This window comes from Equus asinus, chromosome 2 (genome assembly GCF_041296235.1).
Source record: "Equus asinus isolate D_3611 breed Donkey chromosome 2, EquAss-T2T_v2, whole genome shotgun sequence".
NCBI classification, from domain to species: Eukaryota; Metazoa; Chordata; class Mammalia; order Perissodactyla; family Equidae; genus Equus; species Equus asinus.
This window is the reverse complement of record NC_091791.1, coordinates 58,775,001-58,800,721: the sequence shown is the minus strand read 5'-3', so window position 1 is coordinate 58,800,721 and position 25,721 is coordinate 58,775,001. Positions and strand designations below refer to the sequence as shown.

The 25,721-nt window shown below is 52.6% G+C and overlaps 1 protein-coding gene across 1 annotated transcript in view; it reads right to left on the bottom strand.

Moving 5' to 3' along the window:
* The window catches only part of LOC106845021 (collagen alpha-1(XIII) chain), an 87,875-nt gene that overhangs the window by 3,784 nt on the left and 58,370 nt on the right, over positions 1–25,721 (bottom strand). Inside the window, exons 26-38 of the mRNA XM_070489286.1 lie at positions 24,484–24,546; positions 23,160–23,204; positions 22,689–22,841; positions 21,986–22,084; positions 20,567–20,611; positions 18,109–18,150; positions 17,130–17,156; positions 16,105–16,185; positions 12,763–12,798; positions 9,752–9,805; positions 8,536–8,589; positions 7,450–7,485; positions 1,382–1,459 (exon numbers count right to left, since the gene is read on the bottom strand). Of these exons, the coding sequence (XP_070345387.1) occupies positions 1,382–1,459; positions 7,450–7,485; positions 8,536–8,589; positions 9,752–9,805; positions 12,763–12,798; positions 16,105–16,185; positions 17,130–17,156; positions 18,109–18,150; positions 20,567–20,611; positions 21,986–22,084; positions 22,689–22,841; positions 23,160–23,204; positions 24,484–24,546 (813 nt within the window). The remainder of the gene's footprint in view (positions 1–1,381; positions 1,460–7,449; positions 7,486–8,535; positions 8,590–9,751; positions 9,806–12,762; positions 12,799–16,104; positions 16,186–17,129; positions 17,157–18,108; positions 18,151–20,566; positions 20,612–21,985; positions 22,085–22,688; positions 22,842–23,159; positions 23,205–24,483; positions 24,547–25,721) is intronic.

The following is a 25,721-nucleotide window of genomic DNA, read 5'->3' as shown; positions in this document are numbered from 1 at the left end:
GGGAAATTCCAGGGTTGAGAGAGGTGCCTGTGCATGCTGCATGCTCGGAGTTCAAGAGGCGGGGCCCGTGGGGGCCGGGGCAGCGAGTGAGGGGTTCAGTAGTGGGGGCAGGAAGCATGCTATTCTGCCCTCTCCTTTTGCTGCATATCCTGGTCCCCAAAAGTCCCTTCGAGGGGCTCTATGGTCACGTCTCAGGATCACACAGCATATTTTCTTATAACTTTTTCTCTTCTGTTCAAAGATAATTCCTGTGTGACCCGTGGGTGGGGATATGGGGCCGGGAATTTTCATCTGTTACTGGAATGAAAATGGGTCCCTGAACTGCAAAGCTGCTGGGGAAATTCAGGAGAGCAGGAACCTCGTGAGCCTGCTGCTTTGGAATGAAGTGCCATCTTCTGCTTCCCTCGCCGTCAGCTGAAGAGATTGCTGCGAAGGCCTAGAAAGTTCCTGCCCGAGAGGGACTGGGTCCTGTGGGATCGGAACTGCTGCCACTCAGGCCAGGACATGCTTGGGAGAGGGGTTGTAAATGTCACCCCTCCTTCTCTGCCTTCCTGTGTCCTCCCTTTTCTTCCTTAACTACATTCTCAACCTTTCCATTCTCTTCCAGACTTTTTGGTGTGAACCATATAAAGATGAAAGAAAGGGAAACCAAGGGATGGTCCTGTAGTGCCTTTTGGGATTTAAGCAAAAAGGACGAACCCTTTAGGATCTAAAATCCTGATCTTGGACCATTCCCTAGTTCTGGTGGTGTCACCAGGGCAGCGACACCAGACCCAGTCTGGAAGAACAGTCAGGGTAGCCCCCCGCTCTGCCTCGGTTCTAGAACTCCTCAGTGTACCCCACGTTTATGAGCATGCCCATCTGTCCCCTGCCAAATTGTGAGACGGCTGAGCGAGGAGGGATGTGGGCCCACTCAGGCATCTCATTTGAATGTTTTGCCAGACGCCCAGCCAATGCTTCCAAACTAACTGCAGTGTGCGAAGACAGGACGTCACAGTCCTAAGAAACCGTCCAGAAAACCCACTTTCCTTGTTTTCTTTCTGGTGGCTGATTTGTTTAGAAGCAGTTCTGAAAGGTGGGTCAGATGCAGCCAGAGCTGGCTTCAGGGTAGGAGAGATGGCTCACGTTAAGGTGATATGTTTTTGAAGCAGCTGCAGGGGGAAGCCAAGAAAACATCCTGGCGCACACTGCATGCAAGAGGGAGGCGTGGCAGGGGCCGAGGACCAGCCGGGCAGGTGGCACTTGGTGTCTACAGAGTGGGGAGGCAGGAAGTGGAAACTGGAGGGACGGAGCAGGAAGAGTGTGGAGGGGCACGCAGGCAGGAACCACACAGTGGGGAAGCCCAAATCAGCCATGCAGGCAAGGGAAGGTGATGCCATACCAATGGGCACGGGGCATCCAGTCCGTCCAGCCCTGGTAACCCCGGCTCCCCTTTCTCTCCTTTAAAACCTCGGTGTCCCTGTTCACAAAACCAAGCACGATGATTATTTAGGTCAAGGCTGGCAGCTCCAACTGTGGAGTGGAGAGGTCCCGTCCTACCCTGGCCAGGATGTAGGTCCTTTGGGTCATATTGACAAGTAGAGCCCAAATCTCCGGTGACTACCATCTAACAAATTCAACCTCTGTGCTCTCTTTTGCTTCTAGGAGAGCTGAGCTTTGAAACCCCTACAACCAGCCCCCTGTCCACTTAAAGACTCACTTGGAGTAAACACAGATTAACTTCAACATTGGCGCATCACAATTTTCAGAACCTTCAGATGGATTGTGAAGGCACCTGAGGAGGCCAGCAGATGTGCCACAAATCAGTCCTTACTGGCTGGTTGGGGAAAGGTTCCTGGGGGTGTCTGTCTACTGATTCTGGTCTGCAGCTCTGCATGTTTAGCCGGATGGCCTTAGCGGGGACGCTAAGTCCCCTTGCTGGCCTCATTCTGCCCAGTTTTGGGCATAGGTGGCCCTCAGGAGACACTAACCCTGGCGTCCTGCATCCTGACCAAGTGAGGATTCCGACAACTTGAATTGCTGGCCACAGAGGTGGCCACCAAACGAAGAAGGCAAATGCGTGGCTCACAAATGCTACACTGGCTTCCGAAGCCATCATTGGCGCTAAGAACTGAGTCCTTTTCCAAAATCGCTCTCCTCGCGGTTTCGCCATTCCCACACACCAATTGTTCTGCATCTTTAAAAGAAGGGGATTTAGCCAGAATTATGTGCAGCTGTGGTTTTAGGGCAACACCAACAGCAGGCAGAATTTCCCCGGCCAGATGAACAGACAGATTTTAGTAGCATCAGTGTAAGCATTCGGTTCTCATCTTAGTTCATTTGCCTTCTTTGTTTCCAACTTGCAAACCTCAAGGAAAAAAACCAGAACAATACAAGTGACAAATGAAAACATACCAACGGACAGGGGGCATCTAATCCAGGCGCTCCTTGGTCTCCCTTATCCCCTTTAGGCCCTCTAGAGCCTTTCTTCCCCCTCTCCCCCTGTAAACAATGGATTAGTCCGAGAAAAAAAATATCAAAACTTTAGGATCATTCATGTGTTAAGGTCACAGAAAAGGAAAAAGAAAACAAAATTAAAGAGGGAAATATAGATTATCTCAATTAGGATATTCTCCCCAATAGGATTTGGGGTCAGTACCCACCCCACCCTTCTAAGAACCTGAGAATCCAGCTAAGGCAAGGGGCAGGGAGCTGGAGGGCTAAGAGCTGGAAGCGGAGCGAGACGCGGGCGGAAGATACCGGTGGCCAGTTTTGCTAACACCGAGCCCGGAGTGGGTCTGTGATGAACGGGAGGACCCACTTCCTCTCTTTAAGGGTCCATTTTTGAAAGACTTTGGCTTGACAACTTTTGCCCCAATTGGCTGTCATCCTTTGATATTCTATCAGGAGGCAAGGTGATTTTGTTTAGAGCCCTGGGGTATGTGTTTGTTGGCAGGTGTGTGTGCACACAGCATGTATGAATGTGTGTACATACAAGGCTGTGCACATGGGTGTATAGTGTGTATGTGGTCCTGCACGTGCAGGGGTGCATGAGTGTGTGTATGTGCGTGTAGGAGTGTGTGCTTGTGCGTGTGTGCACGTGTGTGTCCAGGGCTCATGGGTGGCCCTGGGTCCTCAGCTGGGTCCTCTCCTCCTATGTGTATCTCTGGCCCATCCTGGTTTGAAGTCATGGGCAGCTGTTTGTATCTGGACATGCTGGTTCAAGGAACTCAATTGTTTCTGAAAAGCTTCAGTAAATATCATCTTTCTAAATTGAAATCCATTTTGCATGTGTCATCGTCTCTCTCTAACTAAAGAAGGGCTGTGGGGAGTTCTTTGTAATGAATTTGAGTTTGGATTTTCCTGTGCTGGGTTCCTTAGAAAGGGGCCCTGTGCCCCGGGGGAGTCTTCCCGGGAGCGCTTCTCCTCTCCAGCAGGCCCATTGTCCAATGCTGGGGGACTTCCACAGCGTTACTCCAGGCAACAAGACCTTGAAGGCGGCAGCACGTTGCTCAGGGCAAAGACTCAGAGTGAGAGCAGATTCTGCCCGCGATCAGCAGCGTGACTTTGGGAAATTACTGAACCTCTCCAAGCCTCAGTTTCTTCACCTGTAAAATGTGGATAATAAGCCCTGCCTCAAAACCTTGCTGTGAGGTCTTCATGCACATTAAGTGCTTAAGCCTGGCGTACAGTATGTGCTCAGTACACGAGAGCTGCCTCATAACGGGAACAGTAACGACGATCATTTCTTGTTAGCTAGTGTAGGATCCAAGGCTGCCACCGGAGGTGTGGTCTTGCCATGTCCCCGTGTCCCCGTAACGGAAGGGTGCAGGGTTCCTTAGAGGCAGGCAAAGGATAAGAATATTTTTGATGTTTCCCTGGATCTTTGGAAACTACTCAGATTTCTTGATTCCAGAGGTTTCCTGTAGTTGCCAATGCTTTGTTTTAAGTAAGTTTCCTAAAACGCAAATGTTTGCTTGGAAAATAATACGTTTTTAAGAGGAAATGTGCATGCATACTAGGTGTAATTTCATTGGCTCTGAGATACGTCCACCAATGAGAACATCATGGCGTGAATGATCCCCAAGCAGTGGACAAGCAAAACCAGGAGCTGTTGGCTGGGGAAGCCCTGGGGTAAACTTTCTCAGGAGTGTGGTCCCTCATTCTCCTCGGGTCAGGCCAGTGTGAAAGTGAGCACAGTTTCCTAAGTTCAGAGGTTGGGCAAAGCTCCAGAATAGTGGGGGGTCCCAGGTCCTGGAGATTTGCCTGTGGGTGACAGAGGGTCTGCGTGGCCTTGACTTTGAGAATGGGTAACTCACACTATGGGGCTGTCTTGTTGTAAGGGCAGAGGAAATGGTCTTAAATTGGGTGTCCTTTGAAGACATTAGAGTGGAAGCTTTACCTACATCCTTCTTGCCTCCAACCCCAAAGAGTGACATGAAAGAGGCCCTGGGGAAGGGGGAGCTCTAGCTTGTACAGGGAAAGGGGTTCATAACATTGAAGTAGCGGAGAATTCTTTAAAAAAATGTATAAAAATTGATTTTAGAGGAAATAAATTGAAGCTGGGGAGTGGAAGGGAAAGATGGAGGGACATGGGATATTATAATGGGGTGAACACATCTAGGGGGAGCAATGCTGAAGGAGTGAAGGAAGGAAGAGGAAGGCCAAGGCCAAAAAAGATGGGAGAGGAAGGAGAGGTAAGGAGGCGGGGGGGACCTGGAAGCAAGACACACACACACACCCCATACTCACACACGTATGCACATGCCTGTGTGCACACCCACTCCTGCCCACTCATGCACATGCACTCGCACACACACACACTCTCACGCCCCGCGGCTGGCGCGTCTTGGAGAGGGACAGCGCCTCACTGCATCTACTTAGACCTTTCAGTTGGCTGGCTTGCAGGCAGCTCCACGGTGACACCCAATTTTCCTGATGTCCAAACTGCTAAATTCTTTCTACCCTTTATCCTTTGACCAATTTTTTCATCCTAAAAGTGGCTCCTGGGCCAGATTCATGGAGCTGCTAAGGGACAAGGGGGAGCCCTTAGTGACAAGGGCAGAACATTCTTTTCCCTGACGTGTCTCCCCTTAGAGAATTGCCTGTTTTGGGCTCTGGGGCTTGCCCAGCACTATGGGACCTCCCTCCTTCCATGGACAGGAGAAAGGCTCCACGGCGGTCCTTGGGTGGGACACGAAGAAGCACTATTTTCAGATTGTCTCAGTTCACTGTGAGATAGAACAGCAGGCTGGGGCGCACCTGCTGGAGCCCCTCCGATGGGGTCCCCCGGGCCTGGCGTGGGGCAAGGTTTGGGAGCGGCTGTGCAGGCAGCCCCCTCACACCCGGCGGGGGTGGCGGGCTTGAACTTCTCCAGCTTCACCTTCACAAGCAACAATGAAGCTTCTAACCAGAATGTCATCTAGGCCCTTCTGGCTTTTTACCTCGTCCAAGGTGTCAGTATTCTGAGCTTCCAGGCATCAGAAACAGGTGTCCATGGCAAAGCGCTGACTCTGCTTGGACCTTTCTTTGTTTTGGAGGCTTTCTTACCAAGCCCTCACATCTCCCCCCAAAAGCTGTGTTAGGGCTGCTAGTTAGAGAGGCCTGAATGAGGCGGGGACATGTAGAGGGACTCTTCCAGGACATCCTGGCATCTTCAGAGTCAAATCTCTTGGATAGAGAGAATAAGCTGTTCCTTGATCCAGAAACCTGATTTTTGGAATAAGTCAGCTGGTCTTTACGGTCTACTCAAAGAAAGAAGCTTCACGCAAATTGACTGCTTTCTGGACTCGACTTAAGAGACATATTGTTAATTTATATATGGGACGGGGAAAAGTGTGTAAAACCTTAGAGAAGGAAAGTGGAGAAGAGATATTTCCCACTGATTCCTGGAGTGTTCCTGGCTGATTCCATGACCTCAGTTCCTTAAACATCAGAGCTTCCGGCTCCCCACCTCCCCGCTGCCGGTGATAAGGGCACAGGCCTGCCCTGCCCCCACCTCTAGAGCAACACAGTGACCGTCACTGCAAGGGCTGGCCTTGCAGCCTGCAAATGGCTCAGTGCCTCAAGCCAACTGAAAAAGTCTTAAGAAATAGGTTTAAAAAGTATTAATTGAATATAATAAAATCAGAACACTAGAAATAAATTAGAAAGGAAGTTAGCATGCCAACTAAGAGGAGGAATGATCAATTTTTTTAGTGGCCTAAGTTCTTTGATGCCACAGTAAAGAAGGTGGGCTTCCCAGTCTGCCTTCACAGGCTGGTGCAGCTCTGGATGGAGGTCTGTTTAATGCCAGTGGTTTCCAGACTTGGTCTCCCACGGACGGTCTGGTGGGGGAGCTCTGCCTGCTCCTTCTTCTTTACAGAACATATGGGACAAACTGAATCACTTTTGACCAGCTTCCAGAAAGGAGAATTTAGGGATATAGAATTGCCCAACAAATACATCTTAAATTGAAGACACTGGAACTAGTGCCAGATATAAGCATACAGATTCTGGCAATTTCTATTCATCAACATGGTTATCAATGTTCAAAGATCAGCCAGATGACCTGGGTTCTAGAAGCCACTGTTCTGCCTCCAACGCTCCGGGAAGCCAGTATATTTAACATCCATCTGGGCCTTGTTTCTCCATCTGTTTTTCCTGCCCCTTCTCTTCTACCTCTAAGGCCCTTGGATATTGTGACCCACTAGAAGACGCTCTTGCCCCTCTAGGGGGCGTGTGTTGTACTGTGCGGACCACTGTGATGAAGCAGCAGAGGAAACATTCTAGAAAGGCACACAAAGGTCATCTCTTGGTCAGATGTAGTTAAATGATCCCTGCTGGGCCCAAATATGTCATGTGTCATATACATGGCATGCGTCATATAGCACTGTGCTGTGGACATTCAATAACTGGGTCCTGGTGAAGATGGCAGAAACCAAAGGGAGAGCAAGGGGGCCTCGGAAGGCACAATTTGTTTTCCAGTCCTGCCGACTCTTTCCAAGAGAAATAGTGGCTGTGATTCTTTTTAAAGGATCGGCCGCTTGCAATAGCTGTCTTCTTGTTCTCAGAAATGAAATTTATTTTCTCTCTCACCAGTGGCCTGGAATGCCTGGTGAAACTAAGTTTCAGAAGGTAGGACTAGGTAATGATGGATTTAAAAATATCATTTAGGGGGCCATTATCAGGGCAATATAGAGAGAGCTGGGCACGTGACTCCCCTTACTGGATGGCAATGCTAACCTGATGGTCACTGTGGGATTCAGTCTCCCCCCGTCATGCAGAAAAACACATGCTTCAATTTCGAGATTAGGCCCCAGGCTCCCTGCATGCCATGGATTAAGCCCCTCACTATAAAGCCTTTTAATTTAGGATGATTTATCAGGAAAAACTGTATTTGCCGCGTTGGGTCAGGAATTACCAATTGATCATTCCACCACATCATGAAGGCATTAGTAACCAGAGCCAAAGTGCGGAGTTCAGACTCACTCGGTTTCCTTTGTCCCCGGGTGGTCCATGTAAACCCTGCAGTAAATCAGAGAAATGAAGACACGTTAATGAGAAAACGCAGGATGGCCATTCATTCCTTCCTTCCAGGCTCTTCACTGATGCCTAATTCATCGGAGACAGGTTTAATTATCCCCATTTCACAGAAGGGGGACAAAGCCGAAAGCTGCCCAAGGAATGTGACTGAGAGACACATAATGAGTTATGGGCCAAGCCCAGAACACGGTTCTGGTTTTCTTGCTGTGCAGCCAAGCCCTGGCCTGAGGCGGTGTCCTTCTAGAACACTCACACTGAGGAGCGACTGGTGCTGAGGACAAGGTCTGGGCGCCAAGAACTCTCCTGTCAGGGGAGGTGCTCATATGGCTCTCCGGCCAGGCTCTTGCTAGAAAAATGACTCCAAAGCTCCTCTTTTCAGGTACGGGCTGCTCTCCATGTCTTCGGCTTGGGGAATGAGCCCGAGGCAAAGACTGGCCAAGCTGCCTACTTAGCCAGAGCAAAGCCGCCCGGTCAGGAGAGCACGGACCAGAGAGCAGATGTACAGCCTGCAAGGTGTGGGAGACAAAAGTCCTGGCTTCTCAGGCCATCAACTTTGATAACCAAGCATTGGGAAAATCTGCTGCCGGTGGAAAGGTAGTCGCCTGGGAAAGCTGCTCCTCTCACGAGGCATCTCCGTCTTGCGTTACAGTGATCTGGACTGGATTTTGCCCCTCCTCGAGGGCAGGGGCAGTGGTGCATTCATTTGTGAGACCCTCACTGCACTGAACTCAGAGGGTTGCCGTGGAAGAGGCTCGGGCGTGTTTGCTACATCCCGTTAGACGGTATGTACACTCAACTGAGGACCCAACCCCCCACAGGGGCCACGTGTCTCGGGGTTTTCTCGAGCGGTGCCGGCAGGGAAGGTCCGGTGCCATAGATCAGTGGGCTATATTGGCAGCTTCTGTCATAGAAACGAGAACCCTCCCTTGGCCCTAGATTTTTTGCTCCAGGCTTTGGGTACCCTGTTTTGACACTGCTTCTGTTGGGGGACGGGGGTTAGTAGAAAGAAACCTCTGATCCCAGGAGACTTACAGGAAGCCCAGCTGCTCCTGTTGGTCCTGTTATCCCAGGGTCACCTTTGCTGCCCTGAAATGGGAGAAAGAGACCCATGAGCCCTTCCTGACATGGTAACAACCTTCCATCAACCATTTTCTTTTTTTGTATGAAACCTGGGAAAAATTCTCCAGTCCCCTCCAGGAAGCAAGGGCTGAACAGAAAGTGGGGTGACTAGTGTGGACTTTGCCCTGGGGAGGGGGCTTGGAAGACCCCCTCACCCTCCCTCCAGCAGGGACTTTCCCCCAAGACCCTCTGGAAGGACTGGCAGTGTGCTGGGGACACTGGCTGGCTGGAGGCATAAACAGGACAACAAGGAGGAGAAACTGGGCACGGACAGGAAGGAGAGAAAGGGAAGAGAAAGGCAGCTTTGATTTCTTCTTTGAAGCTGCAAGCGTCACCCCTCAGAGCTGCCATCCTGGTTCCCCAAGTGGCTGGTGACCTCCAGGATTTTATGCTCCCACACTCTTCAAAAGCTCCCCACTTGGCTGTGCGGTGTGGGAGCGAGGCGGGCAGTACCTGCCCTGGGCAGAGTCCGAAAGGTGGGCAGCCCGGGAGCAGGGAGAGGAGCTCGCATAGGCCAAGCTGGATGGCCGCCCACTCGGAGGGCCAGCACCAAAGCCATCCATTCCCTGAACATGTGGAAACCGGGCCAGCTGGGAGGAGTGGACATGCAGAGGACACGCAGCGCTCCCGCCTCCTCTGTGCTGCTGCCCGCACCCTCACCTTGCGTATACCACACCCCGCGGCTGGAGCTCAGGGGACGGGGACCACGGGGCCCGCCTAACGCCTGGCCTCCTGACTTCTTGGTGTCCCTGGGATTTTTCACACCACCTGGCACTCTCTCCATGCTGTCTCTAAATCATAGGCCTCTCTGGTGCCAATCGCGCCCAGGGCCTTGCCAGACTGAGCCTGTGACTGATGGCAGGTGACAGAAGCTGAGAGGAGGAAGCTCTCCAAGCCTCTGTCCACTCGTAGCTACAAAACGAACCCCCGGGCTGGCCGGCTCCCCCAAGACTCTGGCGAGGATCATCAGGAGAGACGGATGGAGGTGTGGGAAACGCGGGCGAGGGCTGGGACTGGGGGCTGACGTGGTGACCTGAGGGTCACAGGCACCAGGGCTGAGGACCTGAGGCTGAGGAGGGGCCGCTTCCCTCCTCCTGGTCGCCCAGGCTCCAGCCCACTGAGCACTCACCCTCTCGCCCTTTGGTCCCGCCGGGCCTGGGACTCCGATTGGTCCTGGAGTACCCTGGGGAGGTGAGAGAAAGCAGAGGTGAGGGCCCTGACGCTGTAGGGAGCCCTGGGAGGCCCGCCCGATGCCTGGAGATGAGCAAGGTCCAGAGGCCCAGTTTTCAGGGTTGGCGAGGCCAGGCTTGTTCGGGGCGGTCATTCGACTGGGCCGCATTCCTGTTTGGGTTTGGGGGCCTCGGGAGAGAGTGCCTCTCCCCTCCCTCAGAGCCAGATTCGAGGAAGGAAACCCTTTTGCTTCACAACCAAGCTTGCCAAGGCTGAAAACGGTAGGAGAATGGTTGCTTGTTTTGCTCCCAGAAGCGCTTGGGAGGGAGTTGATGCCATCCCAGGGGTGGGGGCCGGGGGCTGGCACCCCTTTGCTGTCACAGCTCCACATGCAGCGGGAGGGTCTTCATGCCACAGAGACCAATGCAGACGCACAAACAGAGGCAGGCGTGGGAGGGTCGTAAGCCATACCTCCCCCACTCCCACCGTGGCCTATCCCTGGCCTTCAGCCTCCGGCCGGGCCTTCCGTCCTCACTCCCAGGCCCTATGGAACAGGTGGACTGGACAGTGAATTAGCATGCCTTGGGGGGCTGCTGACACTGGCTTGGCAGGGAGGTGTGCCGTAAGTGCTCCTGACTAGGGACAGCGGGGGCGGGGGGTTGGGGTGGGTTGGGGCAGCTGGAGTAACAGGAGCTGCGTTGCTTAGAGACAAGCAGGGCTTCCTAAAGCACAATTAAACATCTTCCCCAGGTTCCCAATTTGTGGCCTCACGACATAGAGTCTGTATTTCAGAGCTTCCTATGGCTCTGCCTCAGTGTTTATATTTCCTGCTCAGATGGGGCCATGAAGACACGGGGCTGGGCCTATGGGCAGTGCGTGGTGGTGCTCCGCCACAGCTACGAAAGGCCGGGCAGGAGCAAGTGGGGAAATGCTGGTTTCCTTTACATGGAAGAAAAAAAGAGCAATAAGACGTTCTCGGTGCCCCCTCTACAACCACGAGAGAAAAAGGAAAGCTGTGGGCATCTGGGACACAAGAACGTCAAAAACGAACGAGGCCAGATCAGGGTGACAGTTCAGAACTCCAGAGGTGCTGGTCACCTTCAAGTCCTGCCTCGAAGGCCTATAAACTCTGAGATACGGGAGAAGTTTCTCGGCCTTCCTGAGGGTCAGTTTTCCCACCTGTAAAATGGGGATGATAACAAGTGCCTACCTCCTAGGCTGCTGTCAGGTTAAAATGGGTGAATGCATGTCATGCATTTGGCAATGGGCCTGACACCAAGGAAGTGCCCAGTAAACGTTAGTACTGGCAGGCAGGACTATTCTTCCCACAAACATTTTCCTTTAAGGTTGTGATATTGATCTTATGAGAAAAATAAAACCTCAGGTCCAAAGAGGACAGAATATATGAATTTTCACTGCTCTTCTCTGTCCAACATGAATGGAATAAGTAGTCGAGAGGAATGTCGTGTCTCTCTGATTCATCCCCTAGCCCTGACGGGCCACCTGGGAAAGGTGTGCCAGGAGCGAGGAGGATGGAAAGGGGGGACTGTGATGGAGAAGCAAAGCCAAAATAATGTCTGCAAAATTGGTATCTTCTCTGTCTGTCAGAGTCTACAGCATCAACTCCATAAATGCGTGGGGAGAGGGGCTCAGAAAAAGATGTCACCTTGGGCAGCCATGTCCCCTCCTCTTCTTTATGATGGCACAGAACAGGCATGCAATAGGACGAGGCCCTGAGTGGGGTCACTCTCGGTCATCTGACTTTGACAGCTCTAGGCTTCTGCTGGTGTCAGTTTTGAGGCCCACCTCCAGGCCCCGGGAAGTCCTGCCGCCACGGTGCTCTGACATCTCCCTCCGCCCTGTGTGCACGTCCTCCCCTCTGCAAATGAACCCCTGCAAGTTCTCATCTTCCCCGAGTGTCACTCCAGCCAGCTCATTAGAACCTCGTCTTCTAAGCAGACCAAGCATCTGTGGCCTCAAAAGTGTCCTGAAAGGGCAGAGCTGGGGCTCACCGGCTGGCCAGGGCTGGGCACACGGACAGCTCTGGTTACGGCTCCCAAACAGGCAAGTCCAGCCTCCTGGCCATTGATGGCCAGTGATCCCTACATCATGGGAAGGTAACAGGCTTCCGTCAGGAATGCCACTGCCCTGAAGACCTCATGCGGTGCTCTGGGGGGACTGGAAGGTGGAGAAGAGGGACGTGCCTTTTGATGCTTCACTTGTTTCTCACAAGAAGGCCAGGTGCTTTTTAGTCATGAGTAGGTGATGCCTGTTTTCTGGAGTCAGGAAGAATGGAGAAAAAGGGGACCCAAGTGTCCCTCATTTGCTTTGTATAAACCCCTTTGTTGGGTTGCAGGGCAGCTGTGGCACCACAGGAAGTGAAAGGTCAAGTTGTAAGATGCGCATGGAACACTGAGCTGGGACTGGCCTGTGTGCTCCCAAATGCTACACCTGCCCTCACCTTTCAGTGCTGTCCCCACCCATACACACCAGGCTGGTGGCTGCACAGGACTAGGAAGCCCTCACCGGCAGACAGGAGATGAACAGAGCTCACAGCATGAAGACAACACAGCACGACGGGCACATACAGAGACTGTTGTGTTTGGTGGGGATGTGTCATGGTCCAAACCCCCAGGGCTGGGCTCCCAGGCTGAACTCAGCATTCTTTTAGGAACAGAGGCTGGGCTGCTGGAGTGGCCTTCTACCCCCTGCCCAGCAGAGCGGAAATTCAGATTTGAGGACCTTGAGTGCATACTATGGACAGGCGAAGTCAGATGAAGGCCACTCTGTTTGGTCAAGAGGCCTGCATAAGCACTTCTGAACTGAGCAAAGCTGGTACCTTTGTGGTGTCAGTGGTGGGATAAGGCATGACTCACTGGGAAAAAAGGGCCACAGCGGGACAGACGAGAGGGATCACAGGCTGGGGGTGGGGTGGGGTGGAGTGAGGGGTAATGGAGAAGTGACACTCACCGGTGGCCCAGGCCTGCCGTCCAAACCTGAAGCTCCCTGGACGAAGGGAACAGTTTGACCAAAAGAAGGGGAGGGGAGGAACGGGAGGGAGAAAAAGGGACCGGGGAGGGAAGAGGTGAGTGAAGCAGTGACTCTGGACAGACATAAATGCTGGTAATCAAACAAAACGGGAGAAATAAGCTCAGGAGGACAGGTGATGGTATTCACATGGAAACCAACAAAAACACGGAGACGCTGAATGCAGTGTGGCCAACTCCTGAGCAGGCTGGGTCCTGATCAGTGCAGACGGCCATTCTGATCCTCTGTGCCCCCTGCTCCGCTCTCTCCTTTTATCCCTTTTCAGAAATCCCTCTCCCAAGGGGTTGCAGGGCTCCGGGGAAAGGGATCAGAACGTTAATTCATGAGAGGAGTCTGGAACCAGAGGGAACACATCCTTCCCAGGACTAGTCTCCCTGGGGAGGGACAAGCCATGGAGGTGGGGCCCTGTGAGGGTGGTCTTCCCAATGTCTTTTGCATAGCTGTTGAGAATAGGCCACACTGGGGAACCCCAAGAGGATCAGCACTGGGGTACAGCACCTGGCTTTGAAACCTGGGTAGAAGCTGGCCCACTTCTGCTTCAGCCGGGTGGGAGGAGTGGGCCTTGAACGATAATACTAATGACGCCTGACATTTCCCTGGCCCTTCACAGTTTCCAAAGGTCAACACAAACTCAATCCACTTTTATTATCCCAGACAAGGGCTCTTCTATAGGAAAAGGCTTTGGGGGCAGCTGACTGGGACAGAGGTCTGGAGTAAACTGGCTGGCAGGCGGGATGCTATTAAGACCCACTCACTATGTGGTAGCCAGTGACATATGCAGTGGGAATGGGAGCTCTTGCTCCAGTGCTGGGCTATGAAGCGGCCCCTGTGACCCACCTAGGAGGTTGAGGGGGAAATAATCTGATGATTCCAACGTGACAAACCAGGGAGAAGGCAATGGGGGCCCTCTAGCCCAGAAAGGACTGAGTTTTTGAAAACTGCTTCTGACTGAGCCTCAGAAATGAGCTTAGGCCTCAGGAACTTAAAGGTGGGGCAATGCTTCCAGGAAAGGGAGGGCAGGGGGCTGCTCCCTCCTGGGGAGAGTGTGTTGGGTAGGAGGATCCTACAGGGCCTCGCTTCTCAGTTTTAGGACCACATAATTCGGGGACGATCTTGACTCATAGTCTAGAGAGCTGTGGTTCTCTCTTGGCTGCAACATCAGAGTTTTCTGGGGGTGATGTAATGTCATACAGATGCCTGGGCCCCACCCTGGCCCAATTTAACCAGAGTCTCCAACAATGAAGCCAGGGTAACGGCATGTTTGAAAGGCTCAGGTGACTCCGATGTGCAGCCAGTGTTGAGAGCCACTTGTGTGGGGCAAACAGGAACTCAACAGGCTATGCCAGGAAAAAGAGGCTGCTGCTATATGGAAGAAAATGTTGAGGTGAAGCCTAAAAATAGAACTGTAGCTAAATATCCACAAACTTTGTCTATGTAGCATTAATACTGAGTTATCTGGAGCATGGGGCACAACTGCAGGTTTTCAAGCCATATGTGGGCCACTGACATTATTTCGGATGGTCTGCAGTGTTGCAAGTAATTTTGATTTAATGTTAGAAAATGAGAGAGATTTCACATAAAACGCCAGATTTCCAGCCTTCTTTGAAAAACTAGAAATTTTTCAGAAATATGGGACCTTCATTCCCCTAGGGCAACAGTGCGCTGAACTGAGGAGCGGCTGCTCTCTGAAAGAAGGGACACATGGTCTCCAGTACACCACAGTCCTCACCACTCCCTATTGTTCTCCAAAGTCCATGTTAGTTGCCTCCTAGGAATATGCTTGCTCTGTTGTTTTCTTAAGGTAGCAAAAGTATTTCTCTATAGCCATGTCTCTAACAAAAGCTGAAAAATTAAAGACAGACTGGATTCTTTGTCTTTCCTCTGGCACTTTCTCTGTTTATGTTACCTGTTTGGTCTCTGTGCTGTCTCCTTTTCAACCCCTGACTGAATTCTCCAATGTTCACCAGGGCTGTTGGGGCCATGAAGGTGGACAAGGAGACAGTTGTGGTTGGGTGGGGGCAGAAGGCTCTTTAATAGTAAGGAGCACTTAATCATTCCTGACGCAGCCTAAGACGTGGGAAAATGCCTGCTAAAGTCATCAGTCCTCTGCAGTCTGTCAAGTGCATCAGCTCCTTCAACGGTCCGCATTTGACGCACTAACGTGGCTGTAACATACCTTCAGCTCTAGCTGTTCAGTTGTTGCGATTACATTAACCAGACCTTCAGGCTCTGCCAAGCTGGGGTAACTGGGCTTCCCATTGTTCCCCTGCTCTTTACAGCTTCCTGGGGTGGGAACTGGCCCTGTGCCCGGGATAGAGGAAGCCCCAGTGGCTGGAAGGAGCCCCTTTAGGAGGCCGTGGCCTCAGTGGATGAGCAGCCTGCAGCTTGGCCCAGCCACCGACTTCGTGTATGACCTCAGGTGACTCACTGTCTTCTCTAGGCTTATCAGTAAAATGATTAACTGGATTGCTAAAGTCCCTTCCAGATCTTGAAAAACAAACCAAAAAGACTGCCCATCTCACTGGGGTGTGGTGAGGATGAGCCCAGGGCTCCAGGATGGCGTTGGGATGCGCTCACCTAGACGCAGGTGAGGCCCTGATGAGGCCATCAGCCCAGGGGAGCTTGGGGCAAAGGATTCACCCAGGCTGCGCATCTGGAAATGCGGCGCCTTCTGAGCAGCCCCCCACCCCCGCCCAACCTGGGGTCTCTAGCTGAGACTGAGGTCAGAGACCTCGTGGAACCGGGATCTGAGTGGCCTTAGCCCACTGGGACCAGAGAATCTGACTTTTTACAAGCTTTTCTGCCATGGCCAGTGCTTAAGAGCAAAGAGTGGGGGCTCTCTTGGGGTCCCTCAGGGAAAACAGGAGAGAGATGGCAAACACTCCATTGTCCCACTGCTCCCAAGTCCTCCAAGCCTGGCCCCTGCAAGGGCAGATTTTAATCAGCCACGAGAAGGGCCTGAGGCTGTTGTCAGGCCGCCTCTGACTCTCCAGCTGGGTGCTCCTTGGGGTGGGGGACCCTGTCCTTTTCCAGCTTTGACTTCCCCCCAGACCAGGGCCTGGCCCAGAGGAGGCCCTCAGTGAGAGGATTAGAGCCTACGGTCCTGCTCAGGTGGGAAAGTGAAACCACACAGAGCTTGGGGATGCTCAGAACTTTAGAACCTCGAGTTTTCCAGGGGCCTTCTCCCGGGGCCCTGCCCAGCCCCTCATCGGGATCACCCGTCTGGGCTCCTCACAAGAGTCCAGCTGGGTCCGCAATACTTACGGGTAATCCCAGAGGACCTCGGTCTCCTTTTTCTCCCTGGACGCCCTTCTCTCCTTTTGCTCCATCTAGTCCTGCTTCCCCCTGAAGGAAAGGGAGACAGGGGAGATCACAGGAGGACATGTCCCAGACCACACTCATTCTTGCATTCTGGGGTCCCGGAGACAGGGGTGGGAGGTGATGGCGGGGCAGGTAGAGGAGGGAGGAAGGAGGAGGTGGAGGGGCCGGCACAGGGGTGGTAGGCTGGTCCTCCAAGAATCCTTGAATTCTTAGCCTGGCTCTGCCTCTGCTAGAGACCCCTGCATCCCTGTAGTAACTCTGAGGTCCCCAAAGGGAAAAAGGATGAGTGGAGTGGACACAAGCCCACGGTGCAGTTCCAGGTCAGGCTTTGGCGTAGGTGACCGTTTGCATGGCAGGTAAATTGGGACCCTGCAGAGATTGGCTGGCAGATGCTTGAAATGCCACCACTAGAGCTCTGAGGCTCCCAAATTATTTAGGAAAAGAAATTGTCTAATAGTCTCCTGAAGAATGTCAGGGCAGGAGGCAAGGGTCACTGTCATACCAGCAGCCTCCAGTCTCCCTTATTCATTTGAAATGCTTTGGGAGGTTGACTGCGAAAGCCCCAGGCCAGAGTCCAGTAGGCTTGGTCCCTGGGATGGGTCCCATGCTATGTCACTCTCTGTCTCCCACCAAACTTCACGGGGAGTGAAGGGTCTGGGGCAGGATACATGGTAAGAGGATTTCATCATTTGCTGAGACTCTAACCTGTCACTTGGTAGGGTCGATTGATGGATGGGAAAATTCTAAACCCAAAGCACACAAGGTGTCAATGATGGATGTTAAAGGGACCACAGGACTTCAGTCTATCCTGACCATAGCCTAGTGGCTGGAGTGTCACATGATTCCACTTAGGGAAGGGGTCAGCTGGGCTGCCTGCCTCGGAAGCACCTTCCCTCTTTTCTGCCCTCACGGAGATGCAGCCCCCTCCGTACCCCTGGGCCAGCACCTGTCATAGGACCTCTTCTTACCTTTGGTCCAGGAACACCTTGGAGCCCCTGCATTTGGAATCAAAACAAGGCACCTCAGAACCACATTTCTGTTTAAGTCAACTTCCTTGTCCACAAGTTGGACCATAAAACAGCAAGGGCTTGAGGCGCAGAGCCTGGCCAGGGGTCCCTGCTGGGGAGGTGGAAGTGGATTGAAGGGGGGCTGTGCTGGGGGCTCGCTGGGGTGGGGCTGAGCCGGGCTTCCCCAGCCTGGCACTGACTGGGAATCTCTCTGTGGCCCCCATGGCTGAACCAGAGTCTCATGATTTGCAGAGACCCCCAGGAAAAGTTAGAGAAATTAACATGTGCAAAGTGCTTACAGAAGAGTCTGGCACATAGCAAGTTTCAACACACATTGGCTTCTATCATTGTCACTACTACTGCTACTTCTACCAGTGACAACAGGTGACATAGTGTCACAGGGACCCTGAACTCTGCAGGGGCAAGGACCAGCATCTGTTGGTTTAGGATGCTTGGGGGCCCTCTAGGTGCAACACAAAGAGGTCCCTTTAAAGGCCTCATCTTATCATCTGTAACCATGGAGAGGCCAGTCCAGTGGGGCTGGTTCTAAATGGCCCACTTTCAGTTTTAATCCTGGTCTTCCTGCCAGCTGGTTAGCAGGAAGGAGGAAGAGAAGGAACAGATGTCTGATGGCAAAGGGCAGAGTTTAGTGACAGAGCAACTCCTGCAGGGCTGTGGGACCAGACCCTGGGCTGTTGTGCCCGTCAACTATTTCCAGCAAACTGGGCAAGGCCCAGGCTCCTCAGTGTCACCGAGAAGGTGCCTGTTTAATGTGGGAGGGAAGAGGAGCTGGGAAGGATTTGTGGACGAGAAAATCCGCCCTGGGAGGAGAAGGTGGTATGAACCAAGGCTCAGGTTGAGCCCAGTGACTGCTGTGGGGAGGGGACATTAGGGACACAATCACAGTGGACTGAAACACTGACAAGCCCTCCAAACTTACCGGAGGTCCAGGAGGCCCCTCTGGCCCTGGTGGCCCAGGAACCTAGAAGCCAAAGGGAGATAGTTAGCCCATCCTCTGTCATACTCTCAGGGGTCCTCCCTTCTCACGTGGCCCAGGGTCCAGCTGGGGACTGCAAAACCAGAGGAGGACAGAACTGCCCAGCATACAGTCTCCAAATGAAGGCTTAGAACAGGTCAGAAACTCAAAGCAACTCCTGAGCCTGCACAATGTTGAAAAAAAAAACATTGCCAGGAAATGCCCTCAAAATGTCCATTCTTCCAGGTTTTCTTGAAAAACCAGAAAATATGGCAGCGCTATGTTCTTGTTCATGCATGGTCATAATTGCCTGGAGCTGAATAAGAGCTCTCCCCTCCAGGTGGGGCATGAGATCTTCAGTCTACCCCGGTCCCCACTACTCCCTATTGTCTTTTACCTAGACCTTTATATTCATTTGTTGCATGCCTGGCCCTTGTAGCCATTTGAATTTGAGACCTTTGGCTTAGAGGAGGAGAGATTGGTTATCTGGAATGGGAGGAGGCTGAGATGTTTCTAAAGAATATTCCTCAAGTCCCCTCAGGTTTGTAACAGAGACTACTGGTCTGTTTACCGTGAAGGCAGGCTGAAGTAGAAGAGATTCAGAGTGGACAGTGAAGACGGAGGAAGCCAGGGCACTCTTCCTCTCTGCGGAGGACGGTGTGCATTGCAGATTCTGTCTCTGACAAAGATGGACATCTATTTGTCCACACTCAGCCACCCAAGAGGCAGGAAGGAGAGCTGCCTGCTCCTTTCTGAGCTGTCAGCCCACTTCGGCTCCAGGGCTGTCCTCGGGCACCTCGCCTTCCGAGGGTCAGAATCCCCTCGAGAGTGGCCCGGGCGGGGATCCCTCGTCAGCCCGCCATAGAGGGAGCCCCCGCACTGGGCAGACAGGGCATCACTAACGTCCCTTGGAGCTGTGGCCTTCCAGCTCTGTAGTCCCACAGTCTCCTTGGAGGGAACTCAATCTGCAGAAATTCCACTTCCTTAAAAAAAAGTTCCCTGCTTTTTTTCTTACTATAAAGAATTCATTATCCTGACTGTGGAAGTAGTTATACAAATCTAAGCATGTATTAAAATTCACAGAACTGTACATTGCCCCCCCAAGTCAGTTTTACTGGATAATTTAAAAAATAAAAAATTTAAAAAGAATACAGACTCATTAGAATGTTTAATACATTCAAGAGAATTGAAAGAAGAAAAAAGAATAAATATCTCTGAGTAATGCTAATATTTTGCTGTATTTCCTTCCACTCTTTTTTGATGCATAAAATGTATTTAAATATGTCTACACTTTTGATGATATTAGGTATACAGCTTGGTTCTCTGCTCTTTTTCACTTAACTTGAAACCTATTTTTTCTGCTTTTTGTATGTTCCTCACAAGCCTCCTTTTAGGCCGATGTGCTGCTCGTGGGCGGAATGAATGTGCGTGGTTACCCAGCCAGGGCTGGGAGCAGATCTTGGCACGAGGACAGCTCTCCAGCATGAGGACTATTATTACCATTAGTATTGTTGCCATAAGTTATTTATTCATTTCCGTCTTGTTAGAAATGTCGGCTGTTTCCAATTTTTACTTTAAATATTTCTGGCAGGAACGTTTTTGTGCATAATGCTTTTCCTGAATTTCAGAGCATTTCTTTAGGAGGCCATCCGTCTCCAAGTAAGTAACACAGCGGTTATATGATCAGGTGTGTTTCACTAAGTGCAGACGGGGCTTGGTGACACTGAAGGTGACAGGGGCCAGGGAACCTCTCTGGGGACTGAGAAGATTTAGTGGTCTATCCCTTAGCTCTGTAGTGGGGTCTGGGGGGGCCCAGGCCCACCCACCAAACAGCTTCTCCCTTGTGCATCCTTGACCTCTTGCTTTCCTGGCTCTTTCCCCCAACCCTACAAATATGCCTGATTCCCTCCCACCTGATGATAACCTGGCCTCTACCCTGACTACCTCTCCTCTTCCCTTCACCACCACACTTCTCAAACGATAATGTCTCTCTCTGGAAATCCTACCTTGGGAGCTTCTAGGCAAACTCCTATAAAGTCTTCAAGACCCTGCTCAAATGACCCATCTTCTGGGGTCCTCACCTGACTCCTGAGCAGCTGCCATTCTAGCGTCCACTACTGGGGAAGTTGCTGCACAGGGCTGGTTCTGCTTATTTTCCTATCTCCAGGCTCTAGCACCGGGAATGAAATATGGCGGGGGCTCTGCGAATGCCGTTGAGGGATTTGCTTAATGGGGGCACTGGGGAGCAGCCCTGAGGTTCCATGGCCGACCCACGTGGTGCTCAGAAACCTTCAGCTTCTCGCCCCCTCCCCGAATCAGGCAGTGGCGAGTTTCATTCTAGAGTCTGGACACGCTGTGCCCACTGGAGAGACTGTGGTGGGATGAGGTCCCTGACACAGAAGGCAGAGCAGACACAACCTACCTCCACTCCCGGGTCTCCTTTCTCCCCGGCTTCTCCTTTCTCTCCCTGTGGGCACAAAACAGCATGGCGTGGGTGCCAGCACTCGGGGGAGCCTGGGACAGACACATCCTCAAATCTGTGGCAAATCAGACCTGGACTAGACTAGGCCTGGGTGTCAGCAAGGAACACCTCGGACGGAGGCTGTGGGGGTAGTCAACCTGAAGGACGAGGACCAGGGCAGGGCCCGTGATCACTGTCTTCAAGAACCTGAGGTTCCAGCACATGTGAGGAGAGGCTGATATTCTGCATGCACCCCGCAGGGCACAGAGCCTGGGGTGGACCTGTGACTTGTTTCTAACCAACAGAATTTGACATATGGCAAGTGTTGGGATGTCACTCCTGTGATTATGTTGCAAACTATAATGCACGTATGTTATATAAATGATACCATGTAACACAGGTGAAGATTATGTTACAGATATGTTACACACAAACACACACACACACACACCACACACAAAGAACTTTGCCTTGCTAGCACACACTGAGAGACTCCTGCTGGCCACAGCCTTGAAGAAGCAGCTGCTATAATGTGAACCGCCTACGATGGGGGAGGCCATGCGGCAGGGAACGGTGGGTGGCCTCTGGGAGCTGAGGGACGCAGTCCCACTAGAGCAAGGAACAGAGTTATGCCAACCGCAGCAAGCCTGGAAGAGGACCCAGCTCCAGATGAGCATGCAGCTGGCCCACAGCTTGACTGCAGCTTGTGAGGCCCTGGGCAGAGGACCTAGCTGATATGTGCCTGGACTCTTAATCCACAGAAACTATGAGATAATAAGTATGTGTTTTAAGCCATCAAATTTGTATGATTTGTTATCAGCCACAGAAAACAAATATGGCTCTAGAAGCAGAGTGAGGGCCAATGGGGGAGGTTGATGAGGAAGCTTCCACACCACATCCAGGAGCACTCCACCTGGCTTGGAGCTGCCCCACGGTGGAGGTGTCATGTCAGGAGGCCGTGAGCTGCCTGCCTGTCCCAGCTGAGCGGGGCAGCCACGGTCAGGGGCTCCTGAGAGATTCCAGCACCGGATCAGAGGTGGGACCAGCTGACCTCTGAGGTTCTTTGTACTTCTCAGAGAATTCTCAGTCTAAGATCCTAGCACCTTTGACCTGGATTGGCGCCTGACGACAGAGCCACCATGCTGTGAGCTGAAGAAGCTGGAGCCCCTGTTTACACTCAAATGCTCCCTAGGGAGTAGCTGCTCATCCAGAGGAACCCCTCTCCCCTCCAGGCCGGGCAGGCAGCCTAGGGGTTAGTGCAGCCTCACTGTGAGGCCAGGCACCCGCTAGGCTGGAGACCACAGTGAGGGGCGCCCCTGCTCGTCTGCCCTCATCCACAGCTGCCTGCTGACAACCTTGACACCAGCCCTCTCGCCTTACTGTAAATCCTGGGAGCCCGATTGGGCCAGGCAATCCTGTTGTTCCAGGTCTCCCTTGGCCACCTGGTTCTCCTTTCTCCCCAGTTGGGCCGTCTAGACCCTACATATAGACAAAGATCTCTGTTAGTCAAGTGCAAGGTCGTCACGCTGAGCGCCCGTGACCAACGGTGGCATGCACACATGGCTCCTTTCCTCCAAGGGCAGTGTCTGGGATGGTGCCCACACTGGAAACCACTGAGGCTCAGAGAAGGCTTCCAGGTCAAACCAGCAGCCTAACAGGACTGGGCTAAGGTCCTTTTTGTGTCCGTGCGACTTCTTCTGGTATAAAGATTCTGCATGCTTTCCTGAGAGGTAGATTTACACCCGTGACCTCATCACCTTCCCAACAACCCAGCCTGGTACCCAGGAAGGCACTGTTCTCTCCGTTTTAGCGATGAGGAAACCGAGGCTCTGCCAGACTCACTGAATTCCCCTAGGACACAGACAGGAGGTGACAGAACAGGACCCAGGAGTCTTAAAGTGGGAAACTGGCCTTCACGAGGTAAGTGGCTTGAGGGGAAACTGGGTGAATCCCTCGCCCCCAACTCTAGGCTCCAGGTTCCCAGCCCAAGCGGCAGCCGGCACCGGCACAGTGTGGCGGTCATGCTGGGGGTGGCGCAGGCATCACAGGGCAGAGTTGTCTGGCAGCCAGCCCGGGCACTCACCGGTGGGCCTGCCTGCCCCGGCTCCCCTTTCTCCCCCTTCTCTCCCGGGCTCCCTGTGTGTCCGTCTTCTCCCTTCGTTCCTGCAGGCCCAGCCTTCCCAGGGGGGCCTTGGGGACCAGGAGGGCCCATGTCTCCTGGTTTGCCTCGAGGTCCCTTTAGAAAATATCAACCACACTTATTAGATACACTAATAGAGAAGAGAGGAGAGAGAACAGGAAAGAATGGGAGGTCCAGAGGACCCAGCTCCTCGTGCTTGAATGGACCAGGCAGAGAGCCCAGCCCAGCGAGGGTCAGCTGGCTCCCCTGGGCCAGCAGTGTGGGGATCAGCTGGGCTTCTGCAGGGTCCGCCCCCACTCTCCTCCCCTTCTCCCTTCTCCAGGCTCACGCCGGGGCCTCTTCCAGGGCCTTCTGCCCCCTCCCCGCCCAGAGCAAGGGCCATCCTGAGAGGTTTGTCTGAGCGTCTGTTCTTACCTTCTCCCCGTCGTGTCCTGGAGGGCCTGGCAGTCCAATCTCCCCCTGAAGCCAGAACGTGTAAAGGTCAGCCTCAGAGCAGAGCAGAGGGAAGCTGTCACGACGCAGCAGCACCGCCCACAGGCCAGCGCCTTCTCAGCGCTGTCCCAGAAGCTCTGTGCTTGCATTGTGTCCAGTTTACAGGTAAGGACGCCAGTGCAGAGCTGGGGGCCCAAGACCTGGGGTTGGTGAGGGGCAGAGCCAGATCCAAGTTGGGGCCTTCTGGCTCCACAGCCTCACACGGCTGCCTCTGAGGGCCCTGGGCATCCCCCGCTGCTCCACGGGAGGGGGTGCTTCCCTTCCTGCCCCCTCAAACCGCGCCCTCCTGTCCTGGCTGCCCCACAGGCAGCTCCCTTCATCTTCACATCAACTTGAGCCCCTTCTTCGTTCAGGAGGGAGATAAAGGAGGCAGGGCCTCTGAATGGGAGGCCAGGTAAACAACCAGCTGCATCCTCAAGGCAGAACGTTGTAGGTGCTGTGAGCGGAGCGGAGAGGAAAGGGCAGTGAACACTGCCTGATGCCCAGGGAAGCCTCAAGGAGGAGGGGCCTTTGAGTTGGGCTTGAATTGCAAGGACTTTGAAAGGTAAGGAAGAGGGGAAGGAACGTCAGGGCAGGGGCCTCAGAAGAAGAGGAGTGAGGGGCAAACATGAAGGGGCTTTTTTTGTTTTTTGAGGAAGACTGGCCCTGAGCTAACATCTGTGCCCATCTTCCTCTGCTTTATATATGGGATGCCTATCACAGCATGGCTTGCCAAGCAGTGCCATGTCTGTACCTGGGATCCGAACTGGTGAACGCTGGGCCACCGAAGCGGAACGTGCGAACTTAACCGCTGTGACACTGGGCAGCCCCTTGAAGGACTTTTTGAGAATCTTCACAGGGGTGAGGGGCAGAGTATAAAAGGAGCAGAGGCAGGGAGCGAGGGAGGGTGAGACTGGGGAGGAGCTCAAGTCCCTGATGGCGGGTTGGGGTCCCCGCTGTGGTTCCGGTGGGGCAAGGGCTCTTTTAGACCCAGGCTCCACCACAGAGGAGGGCCTGTGAATTCCAGGAGCCCCTGACGGAGAGCAAGGGAAGAACTGAGCCCGGGAGGAGAGGGAGCAGCTGGGATGTGGGTGAGCAGGGCTCGTGGGGCCTCGCGGAGCATCGGGAGGAACTACCGCTCAGAGTGCAGCGGGGGCTATGGGAGGATGAGCGGGTCACAGGACAAGGGGCAGCCCTGAGGTCCTGTGCTCAGGACATACACAGACCTCTGCAGGGTCTGCATCCCTGTTGTCAAGACAAGCGTTACCTTCTGGCCTGGGATCCCTGGAGCTCCTGGTGGGCCGATCTGCCCAGGAAGACCAGGGGGCCCCTACGAAAGAAAAGAAAGGTGCGTGGAAGAACTTTCTGACAAAGGAGAGGTGGCTTGTTGCCAGAGGAGTGTATGTGCAGGCTGGTTTATAGATATCAGTCATTTTCAAACTTTTCTTCCATGGCAGGAACACTTTTTTGCAAAGGAAATAACATGGAGACCCCACAGCAGAAAGCAGATAAGCACTGAGTATATTTGGGTTAAAGTGGGGGGTGGGGATCCTAGAGCCATGCCCAACAGCCTCTCCCCCTTCTTCCCTCTACAGCACCCATGGGGGCTCCTTGGGCTCCAAGAAGGCAAATCTGACCTTCCCTGACAGTGATTTAAAAACTTCTATGGGAAACAACCCAAATGTCCATCAATAGGTGAAGATCTGGTACATCCATTCAATGGAATACTACTCAGCATTGAAAAAGGAAGCAGGCATTGGTACATGCCATGGTGTGGAGGAAACCCAGACCCATTACACTGAGCAAAAGAAGCCAGACACAGAAAACTACGTACTGTGTGATTCTATGCCTAGGAAACTCTGGAAAAGACAAATCTAATCTGTGATGACAGAAAGCAGATCAGTGGTGGCCTGGGGTTGGGGGTAGGTGTGGGATTGACTCCTCAGGCCATGAGGAAACTTTCTGGAGTACTGGGGTGGTGCATATGTGAGTATATACATTTGTCAAAACTCCTAGAATGGGTACATTTTATTGTATGTAAATTATACCTCCACGTTGATTAAAAAAAAAAAAGAAAAGAAGTTTCCAGGCAGGTTTGGCTTCCAACACCTATTTCAAATAATATATTTTAATGTGCCCATTAAATGAAGCTCATTGATTCCAGAATCATGTGGTTCATACCACTTTCTGGGGTTGGGACGTCAGATGACTGGTGTTTGATTCTGGGTTTGCGTCATCCCTAAGTGTGTTCTGTGGCATGCAGCCACCAAAGATATTAAGTGAAATGAAATTCCAGTAGTTTGAGAACTTTGTGATTTCCCCTCTTCTCTCCACCTGGAAGTTAAACCTGGTGGCAGTCGTTTTAACTACAAATATTAACTGAGAGCCTGAAAAAAAAAGGCTTGGAAGTCACTGGCTTTCCAAATGCAGATAATGAAACTGATTTCTAGGGAAGGGGGAAATGTGGAAGGTTGCTACTGATTTTTTAAGTTGCTGGATTTTATT